The sequence below is a fragment of the Nilaparvata lugens genome, chromosome 11 (genome assembly GCF_014356525.2).
Source record: "Nilaparvata lugens isolate BPH chromosome 11, ASM1435652v1, whole genome shotgun sequence".
NCBI classification, from domain to species: domain Eukaryota; kingdom Metazoa; phylum Arthropoda; class Insecta; order Hemiptera; family Delphacidae; genus Nilaparvata; species Nilaparvata lugens.
Genome location: NC_052514.1, coordinates 3,762,944 through 3,777,811, shown reverse-complemented (window position 1 = coordinate 3,777,811; position 14,868 = coordinate 3,762,944). Strand labels below are relative to the sequence as shown.

At 36.9% G+C, this 14,868-nt stretch overlaps 1 protein-coding gene across 7 annotated transcripts in view; it reads left to right on the top strand.

Moving 5' to 3' along the window:
• The window catches only part of LOC111058182 (DNA N6-methyl adenine demethylase), a 269,719-nt gene that overhangs the window by 225,212 nt on the left and 29,639 nt on the right, over nt 1-14,868 (top strand). For all 7 annotated transcript variants that reach the window (XM_039437424.1, XM_039437428.1, XM_039437426.1 and 4 more), the window contains 5 exons: nt 5,078-5,378; nt 7,405-7,646; nt 9,097-9,284; nt 9,967-11,255; nt 12,392-14,132. In XM_039437424.1, the coding sequence (XP_039293358.1) occupies nt 5,078-5,378; nt 7,405-7,646; nt 9,097-9,284; nt 9,967-11,255; nt 12,392-14,132 (3,761 nt within the window). The remainder of the gene's footprint in view (nt 1-5,077; nt 5,379-7,404; nt 7,647-9,096; nt 9,285-9,966; nt 11,256-12,391; nt 14,133-14,868) is intronic.

The following is a 14,868-nucleotide window of genomic DNA, read 5'->3' as shown; positions in this document are numbered from 1 at the left end:
GCCGCGAACATGAGCATTTCACTTTTAATCAGCTGACTATATCTGTATTTTTACAGAAACGGTAAGATACAGATATAAAAAGCTTGGCATCAGCTGATTAAAAGTGAATTGCTCATGTTCGCGGCGCGTAAATCTGTACGCACCTTATCGTATTACATTAGAGTGAAGCTTTCGCGTGTGTGATACTGTATATATGTAAAATAATTTAATGTGTGATTGTGATAATGTCGGCCTTGAGGCGTGAACTGTAGCCACACATACACACACGTACGAGCAATTTACACACATGTGTAGAATAGTTGTAGTTGTAGTATTGTAGTACGCTAGTAGAAGGAAATGTTGCACGTGTGAGGAGGAGGGGAATCTTCCCACACAAAGTGTAGTGTATGGGTGGAAGGGAGACAAGTGTTGATGTCAAATTTAGTACGGGCTTGTGGTTGAAGTAAGGGTGTGCGTGTGTGTGTGTGTGTGTGTGTGTGTGTGGCTTGTTGTGAATGTGATAGGAAGGGAATGAGAATGAGTGAGAGAGATAATAAGGAAGAAGAATAAGAAGAAGGAGAAGGACAAGAGAGATAAGAAGTAGAAGAAAAAGAGGAGGAAGTGTAGGAAGAGGAGGAGCAAGAAGAAGAAAAAGACAGAAGAACAAGAAGAAGACAGAAGAAGAAGAAGAAAAGGACAGAAGAAGAAGAATAATAAGAAAAAGAAGATGATGAAGGAGGTGAAGAAATAAACGAACAATGTGAAGATAATGATAATGATGATGATGATGATGATGATGATGATGATGATGATGATGATGATGATGATATGATGATGATGATGATGATGATGATGATGATGATGATGATGATGATGATGATGATGATGATGATAATGATAATGAAGGAAAATGAATATTTGGAGTAGGAAAATTGGACTCTAGCTAAAAACTTTTAGCTACCTGAGAAGAAGCTCTAGTATTTCCACAATTAATCAGATGGCTGTTAGAATAGCATCTCATTATTTAATGACGAAGACAATCCATTCATATTGAATACGATTAGTATTTCATACAATATACCATTAGTAAACTGAATCAGTTATAGAGGATACTGATTTGTTCTTGACTTATGGATGACTCATCCACAGAGAATTCATTCAATTCTTTTTTGCAGACACAAATCAGAGAATTTTCAGAAAATTCAGACACAAATCTTCAAGTCATCTACACAAGTTATAGCTTATCAACAGAAGTTGTAGCTGAAATTTCCATTCACTGAATTCAAGTTCACATAATTACTATCATTTCTACTGTTTTTGTAATTGTTTTGTTGTATATTGCTTTTTCTCATTGTATTTTTGTGTGCTGTGAATAAATTGAATTGAAAAATTGGTGAAATCGTAATTTATTCACATTTGCTTGTTGACTGAACGATCAATTTGAATCCCTTTTCAAAATCCTTCGATGGAGAGAATTGAAAACTGTTCTTGGAAAATCATAGTGAGATTCAATTTCAAACTGTCAATATTCCTTATGGGTAACTCCAATGCCCCCCTTTTCAAACAATGCTGATATTTTGAAGCTGATCTCACTGGAGTAGCAATCTGCCACCCTATGTATTTTATCATCTAAATCCCACTGGAATTGAATCATCTGCTCTATTATATTCCCCGCCATCAAAACAAACAACAGAGGGAGAGAGAGAGAGAAGACAGAGAAAGTCTGAAGGGTTGTGACAATAAGTGAGAAAAAGCGAGAGAGAGACAGTCTGAAGGGTTGTGACAATAAGTGAGAAAAAGCGAGAAAGAGAGAAAGTGAGAAGGAGAAAGAGAGATTGGGTTATAGAGAGCGAGATTCAGATTCAGATTCCTTTTCCTCTATTGATGTGTTCAAAAGACAAAATCAAACTCAAGTTCTAGAACTTAAAATAATAATAATCAATTTCTTGCTTGGAAAAATGAGAGACTGAGATTAGATTAGATTTATTATTTTATTATGTACAATATTATTGGCTTATACACTAATTTACATTAAATGACGATAATGCTAGTTATTCAACGAATTTCACAAAGTGTAAATAATTAATCAATGAGAATAAATATAGAATGCAATAGAATAACGATAATATAATATGTGATGTAACTTCATAAATCGGCGGTGTTTCAACAAATAATGTCGATTCTTTTAGAAGGAATAAAATATCCTTCTCATTAACACACAACCGGATAAGAGGAGAGAGAGATTGATTGATTGAGTACTTTATTTATGTAGATTACACTGGTTTAACACTTAAACAATAGTTACAATCAGCAAAGTTTTGATGAATTTTACATACATAAACTAAGAAAATAATTATTGAACTTGTACAATGATATGAAAAAAAATCAATTTGAAATAACTATACAAGATAATTTGTAATGCATCCACATAAATTGGCGGAGCTTTGGACATGTCAATGTCCATTCTTTGGAAAGAATATTAAAAATATCTTCCCAGTAACTCTCTATTGATTGATTGAGTACTTTATTTATGTAGATTACAATATATATGGCTTATACACTTATATTTCTATAGCTTACAATACAGCAAATGGGATGAATTTACAAAATATAAATTAAGAAAATAATTATTGAGCTGTATAATATGGAAAAAACAATTGTAATAACTATAGATAAAATAGATATATGTTATGCATCAACATAAATGGCGGAGTTTGGACATATCAATGTCCATTCTTTGGAAAGAAATCGAAGTATTTTCCCACTAACTCTTACCAAAGAGTGAGAGAGAGGAAGAAAGAGAGAATGATGAGTGGAGAGAGTGAAGAGAGAGGATCAGAGATGGTTAGGATTTACAGTTTCTCTGAACAAATATTTGAATTGATGTTACCAGCCAACAAGAGGATCTGTAGATTTAGGCAGAGAGAATTTGTGCAGACTATCATTTCAATTTCAAAATGGCGCTTCGATATTTGAGGCGGCCATTTTGATTGCGCGGGACTTGCGCGGAGATAAGCTACCAATCAGAACACGCCTGCAGCACGCTTCAATTATTAGTTGCTCAAATCCAATTTCGGACTGAAATTGAATAGTGTATGTCGCATAGCCTATTTAGTTTGCTCTTCTCTCCACTGTTACACTGTACCATCAGGTCTCTCTCTCTCTTTATCACTCTCCCTCTTACTCTATCTCTCTCTTATCTACCTATATAATTATTTTACTTATCAATTTTTGATTTTTCTCTTAAAATTCATATTGATTAAAACTTTTACAATATTTCCATTGATAAATAAATCCTTAGTTAAATAATGAAATTAACGTTTTGGTAGAGAGTTAGTGGGGAGGATATTTTAATATTCTTCCGAAGAATGGACATCGATATGTCCAAAGCCCCCCCAATTATGTAGATGCATAACAATATAATTATTATATATAGTTATTATATTACAAATTGCTTTTTCATATCATATACAGTTCAATAATTATTTTCTTAGTCTATATCATGTAAATTCATCTATAATTTTGCTGTATTGTAAGCTATTGTATATAAGTGTATAAGCCAGTATATATTGTAATCTACATAAATAAAGTACTCAATCAATCTCTCTATAGGGTTGTGTGGCAGAGAGGATCTGGAGTCCTAACTCCGCCTTAAATAAATTGAATCAATTAATTAAACTCAATCAAACTAAAATTAAAATCAATCAATCAAACTTCAAAATCAATATCTTCATATATACATATCTCATGACATTATGATTTCCATAATGTCATATTCTACTAATTTTCAAAAAAAAAAAAAATAGTAAAGACTAGAGTAGCCTAATGATGTGATTGTCGTTTATCATTACCAATGATTTTCTACTGGCTGACAATTAGTACCTTTGTTTGCCCTGGTTGTACAAAAGCCTGTTAACTTTTAATATTGATTAAATAGCACGATAACAAATCAGAAAAGCCTTCATAGAAAAACTTTCTCTGTTTGGTTCTAGTAGAATTTAATCGCGATTAAAATTTAACGGGCTCTTGTGCAACCAGGCTTATATCTTGTGGGAATTGCACTTCTGGAATTGGTTATACCATGTTTCAATACAATACAACAAGTATACAAAAAAACGAATCTTTTAGCAAAATATAAGAAACCAATCACCTACCTGCAAGGAAAATCATGTGATTGAAAAACCATGTTTCCTCTATTGGTTCTGATATCCAATCTGATATCAGAGATTGACAATGGTGTAATAACCGAAACCGGTCTTTTTAAGTGTCAATAAATCTGTGCGTTTTGACAATTTCTTAGTCTTTTTTATTTAATATGAATAATTACCACAATATCAACTTCTCAACTACACAAAAAAACCTGATATCAGTTTAGAACCAAAATATCGGGGACCGAGCTTCGCTCTGGAGTACAAAAGCATAAAAAATGTATTACGAAAGAAGAAATTATAATAACATTCATACAGAAATGTTCTATCTAATCACAGTACATTGAGATTAATTCCCAAAGGGAAGACAAAAATTTCCCTCACAAAGGCCCAGTTGCACAAAAGCCGGTTAGATTTTAATCCTGATTAACCAAATCACAGGAGACCATTTCAAAAAGATGGATCTACTGGAATTAATCAGAATTGAAAATAACCCGGCTTTTTTGGCCTTAGGCACTAAGTACCTGATTGAATGATTACAAAAATTCAACAGCTGAGTCATAATTTTGACACAGTCCATCACACATGAACTCGCTCACTCACTTCCATTACCAACAGACGACGAAATAATTATATCAGCTGTTTTTCCAAGGATGATTAATAATTATCCTTTTAATGTCCTTCAGCGAGTTTTCCAAGGGATGAGACCTAGTTCAATCGAATCTTTATATTATAAACCTACTATGTTCTGAATTTCGTGAGAATCATTAGAGCCGTTTTCGAGATCCGGTGAAATGTAAACATCTAAACATATAAAACATAAAAACAGAAGTTGCTCGTTTAATAGTATAGGATACATTATTTATCAACCAATCATCCCATCAGATATAAGTAGCATAATTGAAAATATGATATTTGTTAATTAATTAATTAATGTTTGATTTTTGCAGACCCCAGCCGGAGTAATGCCTTTCTACGGCACCCAGCCCTCTACCCCGACGGGACTAGTGGACGGAAGCGGTTTTGCAACCCCTATTCGCGCGGTCGATCAGCACCGCTTCGCGCCCCAGACCGCTGCCGTCTGGCAGACCACGGGCACCGCAGACCCCTCCACACTGGGGGCCACCTGGACCCCGCAGGGTCCCCAGTTCATCCAGCAGATAGCGCCCTCACCGATCGACGAGATTCGCTACCATCACACGCAGTATTATCATCAGACTCCGGGACCCGCTCCCCCTGCACCCGCTCCTGGTAATTAACTGAGGAAAACAATGAGAATCAATCAGATAAAATAATTGAATTTATTGCCAAATCAATGGAAATTTACAGATAGAAACAATGAGATCAATCAGATAGAATAATCAAATAATCTATAATCTATTGCCAAATCAATGAAAATTTACAAACATGGAAAACAAGGGGTCCAAGTGACATTTTTCATTTTTTTGATTTATCTATTGTAATCGATAGCTGAAAGTGGTAAAAATCTAGTATACAAGAGGTATAAGCGTAGTCTAATCAGTGCTGACCTCTGGTGTAAAATTTGTAAACTACATTTTCAAACAGATGTATATTTGATTAAACAAGGGGTTCAAGTGACTTGGATCCCTTGTTTACAGGACAACGGTTGCTCGTATCCATCAAATTGAATTTAACCTTTATTAAGCCATGTCACCAAGCAAAAGATACCTCAAGAACCAATTAGCGAATCAGATAATATTGCAATGAGGTCATTAATCATTGTTCAATTGCTGGTAAATTTGATAGATTTATGTGTAGCTAGACAATAGAGTTTTGTTTGGTAAACAAGGGGTACAAGTGATACTTCTTATCACTATTTAGCTGATAACTGAGAAAGGAGAGCAATTTGAGACATGAAACTGTACGTTTGATTTGGTAAAAGTATACTGAATAGTTATAGGAATAGGTGAATATCATTTCTATATTCACTTCATGAATGAAGAATTAATTAATGTAAGTAAACTTTAGGCTCAATTCTCTCGAAACTAACAATATGTCACTTGGACCCCTTGTATTATAACCCCTTCATTTGGTTTCATACATTGAGAAGTTCATAAACGAAATTGAAATTTCAAAGCTTTCATCTATAATGTTATAATGAAAAGAATATTGGCTTATTGGGATAAAAAATACGGGATAGTAAACGCATCATCACGTCTGAACGACTGAACTGATTAACTTGAAAATTTTCATATAGCCTAGATTCTCATTACTGATGATGGTTATAGGTCTATTTTCAGTACTTAATTTCTGTGCGTCAAGTTACAGTTTGTTAATTTGACAATTCGTAAGGTTTCCAGTTCGTCAAGTTTTCAATTCGTCAAGCTTCCAGTTTGTTATAATTTTCTCGAGGAAGTTCATAGATATAATAGTGTTTCTCAACTGTTTTTATCTTCTAATTTTTTTCTATTTATTTAATTTTTCTTCTATTTATATCCTCTTCTTCCATATTTGTACTATTTATAAAGAAAGGAATTGGCTACTGTTATAAATGCACAGAATACGAAGCACATGTTTGATGAATCATCACGGGATAGATCAAAAATTCGGGATAGAAAACGCATCATTACGTCTGAACTACTCAACTGATTAACTTGAAGTGTTGTGTAAGGATTCTCAATTTACCGAGGATGGTGAAAGGCCTATTTTCCTTAATCAACTAGTTATAATTTCAATAATTAGAACAAATTAATTTAACTTGTGATACAAAAATTTATAATAATTACTAGTAGTTCTGTGAACAGTAGACCTCACGCAGTATTCTCATTCACAAGTACCTGATTGAAACTATAGACCTTATGGAAATACAGCAATAGACTGGCTTCTCCACACATCTGTGTAATCACTTGTCAGCTGATTTATGATGAATAATTCTATGGTCTGATTTTTACTCCAATATTGGCGTATGAAGGAGGCTCCTTTTTCCTTTTATATTATCCTTGAAATGCAAAATTTCCAAAAACCTTGTATATAAGTCGACGCGCAATTCAAAAAGGAACATACCTGTCAAATTTCATGAAAATCTATTACCGCGTTTTGCAGTAAATGCGCAACATATAAACATTTAAACATTAAGAGAAATGCCAAACCGTCGACTTGAATCTTAGACCTCACTTCGCTCGGTCAATTAAACGAAAACCCCAAATTAAATGCTGTAATTCACCCCAAAGACTTCTGCTACTCCAAAAATATAATACAAAATTTACGTAAGATAGAAGCCCAATTGAATCGGGTAATGATTTTTGTTTGATTACAGTACCCGGCTACCAGACGCAACCGCAACCGCAGCAGACTGCGTTTCTGACGCAGACAAATGGCGGCTACCCGCCGCCGACTGCGGCCACACTTCCGCCGCAAGCATCGCCGTTGACAAATGGCGGCGCCACCGCCATTGCCACACCTGTCGCCGTTAACGGCCGTCAAAATGGCACCACTGACTATATGGACGCGTCTCCAAGACCTGACTATATGAACGGCAGCTACACGCATTCCTCACAGGTAAATTAAAATTCAAATTCTATTTATTCAAACTCACAATATTCACAATCAGAATCAATAAGAAAAACAAAATTATCTTCTATAATATAATAAAGAATTGGCTTATGCACCTGCGAGATAGAAATTTCACGAATGACGCATCATCACGACTGAAGTACTGGACTGATTAACTTGAAATTTTGCATATTGATTGCCATCCATTTTCTCATTCGAATTCTGTATCGGAATTATCTATCATATGACCACATTCCCATGAAGTTGGATATGACGGATCTAAAGGTGCGTACAGACTTGAGCACCACGAACACGCGCATTTCACTTTCCATCAGCTGATGCTACGCTTATTATATCTGTACCTTAATGTCTCTGCACAAATATAAATATACTCAGCTGAAGAAAGTGAAATTCTCGTGTTCGTGGTGCTCAAGTCTGTACGCAGCTCAAGATGACGGACAAAAATTATGAAGAAATAGAGAAGCAGTTTTTCAATTTGAATAGGATTCTCAATTGAACCTACTATCAAAATATCCTTGTGAGAGAAATATTAAGCTGTTTCCATAATTTTCACCAAACTTGATCACAAGTTGCGGATTTCAAAGATCATTGGAGCAGAAGATTGTGGTTTCTCGATCCTTTCCGAGCTGCGATGTATTAACTTTATAGGTACTTTTTTATACTAATACTTTTTGATGTATTTTACACGACATGCAGTCAATTATTTCGTAGTCGAGTGGATCAGATGCTGGCTTTATGATTCAGAGGCCCGGGTTCAAATCCCGGCCCGGGCAAGATATTTATCTCGGGCCACTCCCGTGTTTCGGATGGAGACGTTATACCGTCGGTCCCGGCTGCCTAAAAAGCAGTCGTTAGGTCATGTCAGAGGCCCTTAAATTGATCAGTTGCGACCTGAAAAACGTCTGAGCCAGCCAGGTCACACGATATTATTATTCAAAGAAATAAGCAAATTTGTTTACTTACTGACTGGAGTACTTTTGAAAGGCTTGCACACTGTTGACAGTGACTCTTGCTCGCAGCAAAACGGGATTTTCACTGTTGAAAATGAACCCAAGCCGTTCGGAAGTACTCCAGTCAGTAAGTAAACAAATTTGCTTAACTCTTAGAATGATTGACTGCACGTCGTGTGAAATACATCAAAAAAGTGTGTCAATAGAACAGTTTATGAGAGTGTTCTCCAACCCAGGAGGTCACTAGTATAGCATATGAATAATTTTTTGTGTAGTTGAGAAGTTGATATTGTGGTAATTATTCATATTGAATGAAAAAGACTAAGAAATTGTCAAAAAACCACAGATTAGAAAGACAATGGTGTAATAACCGAAACCGGTCTTTCTAATCTGTGGTTTTTTGACAATTTCTTAGTCTTTTTCATTCAATATGAATAATTGTTTGTTTCATCTCATAATACCGTAATTCAATGTCCTTGTTTCAGGACGTGACGGCTCCAACGACGCCGAATTCGCGGTGCAGTTCGGTGACGCAGCTGGATGAGTCACAGGGCGTCGCGGTGCCCAAGGCGGTCACCCCCGCAGCCAATGGCAATCCGGGAAACGCGAAGCCTGGATACCCACTTCAACAACCTCCCCACCTATTGCAGCAGAGTTTACACAGCTCTAGTGGGTCAGTATACACCAAATTCCACAATAAAATCAAATAAAATAGAATTTGTTTTAAGATGAAATGAAGTGATGTTGAAGTGAAAGATGAAGTGATTGAATAGTAAGTTACTTGAATTCTATTTATTGGTGAATTCACAATTCTAGATTGGGACGCAAGAAAACAAAAAGTGGAACGACAAGCTATGAAGAAATATGGAGAATCTTTTGTACTGTTGAATAAATAATGAAGAAGATATTTGAGGGATAGTCAAATGGACAAAAAATAGCCCATTGAATCTTTTAAAATACATATCAAAATAATGTATTACCTAAGGTAGTGCAAAACACACACTTTCTGAAAATAAAATGAATTTGAATTCTCAAAGTACAGTATATATCAACACACATTGAAGACTATTGACTGAATATCATCATCCTCTAATAATAATATTCCTTATTCAGACTTTGAACAAACTAGAGGAGTATCGTTGTTTGTCAATCTTCACTGAACTATCTCACCACTGCTCAAAGAAGGACGACCATTTAGGCAAAACTTCTTGGGAGAGGTGAGGCTTCTGACCCTGCAGAGTCTCGGTGGTGCAAAATTATTGAACATTCTACATGAAATTGATAAGTAACTCCGTACATTGAAAAGCATTGGAAATGAATGGTGTCTAATCTATTGTTATTCTCTTTGTACACAGGTATCCAGGCCATGATTTACACACCACATCAGGTGGACTACTAGGGGAGCCTAACAACAGGCTAGCCAACAACAACGGCACAACATCAAACGCCAACAACAATCAAATGGAAAGTCAACAACAACAAATTCATTCATGGAGTGCCATGGAACAACAGCAAACCAACGACAATCAGAACCAAAACAACTGGGCAGACAATGAGCGCCGCAAGAGAGAGGAGAAAGCCAATTTCATGGATGTAGATGGAGGACAGGAGATGTTCAGTAATCAGCAGGAGAGGACAAACATTAATAACAGGATAAAGACGATGATTTTGAATAAGCAGCAACAGCAGCAACATGGTGTCAACCAGTTTCAGAATCAGCAGAATCAGAAACAGCAGAACCAGCCTCAACCATCTCCTCACAGTTTCCAGCAGCAACAGTCTCCACACCCGATGCAACAGCCTTCCCCTCATCCCATGCAAAATCCCTCACCAATGCCTCAACAATCTCCTCACCATATGCCTCAACAATCCCCTCACCATATGCCTCAGCAGTCCCCTCACCACGCTCCTCAACAATCTCCTCACACCCATCTACCTCAGCAATCTCCTCACCACATGACGCAGCAGTCTCCACATCCATCTCCGCATCAGATGCCCCATCAGTCTCCACATCATGGGTCGTCGCAGGGTCAGAATCAGCTGCAGCAGCAGCAGAATCAGTTGCAGCAACAGCAGCAGAATCAACAGAACCAGCTGCAGCAACAGCAGAATCAGTTGCAGCAACAACAGCAGAATCAACAGAATCAGTTGCAGCAACAGCAGAATCAGTTGCAGCAACAACAGCAGAATCAACAGAATCAGTTGCAGCAACAACAGAATCAAATGCAACACCAGCAGAATCAACAGAACCAGTTGCAACAACAGCAGAATCAACAGAATCAGTTGCAACAACAGCAACAGAATCAGTTGCAGCAACAGCAACAGCAACAGAATCAGTTGCAACAACAGCAGAGTCAACAGAACCAGTTGCAGCAACAGCAGAATCAACAGAGCCAGTTGCAGCAACAGCAGAATCAACAGAACCAGTTGCAGCAGCAACAACAGCAGAATCAACAGAACCAGTTGCAACAGCAGCAGCAGCAGCAGCAACAACAGCAAAACCACGTGCAGAGTCAACAGCAGAACCAGTCCCTTCATCAGAACCAGCATCAGACCAATCACAACCATCATATGCAGCAGACTAATCACATGCATCAGCCGCAGATGAGTCCTATGAATGGCCAGATGCGCAGGTCTAATGAAGGTTGGTTCTAGTTTTCATTAATATATTTTTTGATTGGAACTTTTTATTGCCATGAAATCGGTCGTTACATACAAAGAGTATGTAATAAATTATACAAATATTCTGTTAAAAAAGCTTCAATCTTCACAAACATTTTTTAATTTTGAAGAAAATCAGTTACAAGTCTTAACATACAAAGAGTATGGAGTCAATCTCACAAATATGATGTAAGGAAGAAATATGATTAAGGAAGTAACCAGTCTTCACAAACATTTTCAAATATATTCTATAATCAGCAACAAGTTCAATAATCATTTCTTTTGCAAACATAGCTTGATTTAATGATCTGAGTTGAACAACATTTTGTTATGTTTGAAGTTTGAAGAAATAAGATTTCAAAACTGTATGTTTATTTCTCTTCAAGACTTTACATAGCAAATATTAAGAAAGAAAAGTAATGAAGGCTTAAATCTTGAACATAATACCGTATGCCATGCTAGAAAATAGGGCTGGGGTACATGTTTTTCTATAGTTTGGCACTATTAGAGTTAATTTACATGAGATAGTCATTACAAAAAAAATTTATATATTCATAATCAGCATAGATGAGAAATTCAATCATTATTTTTACTGCAACTATAGCTTGATTTAATCCTGAACTGAAATGAACCTGAGTTGAACAGCAGTTTTTTATGATTGAAGGTCTGAAAAATAATCAGCAAAGACGAGAAGTTCAATAATTATTTTTACTGCAATCATTGCTTGATTTAATCCTGAACTGGGGCGAACCTTAGTTGAACAGCAGTTTGTTACGTGTGAGGGTTGAAGAAATAAGTCAAGATTTCAAAATTGTAGGTTTATTACTCTTTAAGACTTCACATAGCAAATATTAAGAAAAAAAAGTAATGAAGGCTTGAATCTTGAACATAATCGTATGACATGCCAAAAGATAGAGTTTAAGGGGTCGCATGTTTTCCTATATCCTACCGCTATTGATATTTCCCTATATCCTACCTCAATCAAATGATTGAGCTGTAAGAAGAAGACCACTATTTTAGTTAATTACATAGGATAATTGTTAATTACAAAAGTGTTTTAATCCTTCAGTTTTTGTGAATTGGAATTAATCAATAATAATTGATTCGTCATTGTTACAGGAATCCAAAACAATCAGCATGAAAACAACAGGATGATGCAACAGCAGCAACAATTACAACAACAGCAGCAGCAACAACAACAGCAGTTGCAACAGCAGCATCAGAACTTCATCAACCAGCAGCAGCAACAAGAAAAATTGTCCAAAGACCAAAACTATCTCCAGACCGGGAATTTTTTAGCACAAGGCCACCATCCTCGGAATTATCTTTCTGAGGGTGGTGGCGTTTGGCCGTGGGGCCCTAACCATCATCAACACCATCAGATGGGTTCAGTGGAACCAGAAACCGGCATTTCAGCAATGGAAAGTTTTATGCGATATGCAACATCTATGGACAATGGTAATGAGTTCAAAGCTAATGAGAGAAGTTCGAAAAATGCTACCCCTGTTTCACAGAACAACCCTGTAGCTACAGGTACACAATCCCAAGCAACCATGACTACAAAATCACAAGGCAGTGGAACTTCCAAACAGGCTTCCCCCAAGACGCCGCCTGCGAGTAGGAAACACACCCCATTGCCATCACCTTGTGCGTCGCCTGCACCTGGTCTACATTCTCCTTCAACAACCATGCCTTCCACATCAAATGCGTGGCAACATCAGTCAACAGGCATGCCTCATCCTGGCATGCCACAAGGTGAACACACGCCAAAAACAAAGAAGGAGAAGAATGTGCAGGATAGACATCAACAGGTGCAGAGCCATCAACATCATCACATGCAGTATAATGATGGGGATAAGTTTTATGGGAAAAATCAACACCAACATAATATGGGGTATCATCAACAACAACAACATCCTGGGAATCATCAGTATGTTGATAATAAACCACCGATCCACCAAAATATGATCCCACCATATCATGATCCTCATTATCAGTTCAAGAACGAGAGTAAAGTTGGTGTGAGTGGTGGAGGGTTTTCAACCCAGCAACAAACCATGACAACAATGACGACAACAAAGCAACAACAATCCGTGTTCAATTCGTCAACAACACAGACCTGTTTCAACAACAAAGCCACACAGCAGGATGAAGATTTGAAGCCAACAAGGGCAGCACTGAATAGTGCTGCATACGGGTGGCAACAGGCCAATACATCCACGACTGTTACAACAACCATGTCGAATAGTTTGACTGATAAAACCTTGCAAGTGGATCTGGGAAGGTGTAGTGTTGCAGGTGTGAAAATGGAGACAAACACGGTCTGGTCCATGAAACAGGAGGGGGCGGCTTGGCCCATAAAACAGGAGGGGATGTGTCAGTGGGGCGGTGTTCCCATGAAGGGTGGACCACAGATGTGGAAGATGGAGGAGAAATGGATGGGGCCCAAAATGGTGGAGAAGAGTTCCCAGAGCACCGAAGTCCCCGAATGTCCCCGTGTGATGTACCCTCGTGTCCCCTTCGGCACAGATCCTAGAAGTCAGTATCTGGATGGCGTGGTGAAACGGGAACATCCAGGGTATGTGTTCTGTGGTGAAGGTGGCCCCAACAACCTGGAGAAGATGGATGGATCGTGGTGTTGTAGGAAGGGTGGAACTGAAGCTCCCTCGGCCGAGCACCTGAAGGATGGTTGCTGTCAGGGCTTGCAGACCCTCGATGAGGTGTTGGAGACCGGTGAGGACGGGAAGGACGGGAAGGCACCTAAACGAGAGACCAATACGCCGGATAGTGTGAGGAGTGGGGAGAGCGCGGTTGCTGCAGCTAGTGTGTCCACCAAGGAGTTTCAGGATCATCTGGAGAAGTGAGTAAAAATAATCAATCATATTTCATATCTGATTATGTTAAATTGATGGTTATATTATCAAATAACAATTCAAAAATACCTATTCCAATTTTTATATGAATTTTAAAAATTTTCCAATTAATGATGATTTGAGTGTGATATTTTTGTTTTTTATTCTGTTTTCAACCGTCAAAATTTAAAAATCTTAGTTTTCGTTGTTTTTGAGTGAAAATGGACTAAATTTTAGTAAAGTGAAATCATAACCCTATTTTGGACTTTTAAAGTGTTATCTAAATTTGGGAAAGAAATAGTACAAGGAGTATCCTTAGTTTTTCTCTCCCAATCAGTGTTTCTTTGTAAAAAATATAAATGAATAAATAATAAATATAAATAATTGAAGATGGAAAATTATTTGAGTTTGATGCTAAATTTATAATATTGACACATGTCATAATTAGTTTGTGTTTTATTTCTGGTTCAAAATTTTTCTTAATAACTTAATATTTTCAAGTTCTGAGAGTTTATTAAATGTTATCATTCTATTATTATATTTATTGGTTTTTAATAAAATCAAATTCAAAATTTCTAGTTTATATTTTATTTCTGGACTGAAAAGTGGACTCAAATCAATTCAAGTGGATAGCATAACCTGTCATTTTAATTCATTCATAACTCTACCTCCATTGTATTATCATTCATCCCATCATCATGATCACCTAGGCTAAATATACTTCTAGAAAGTCGCCTTTGTAAA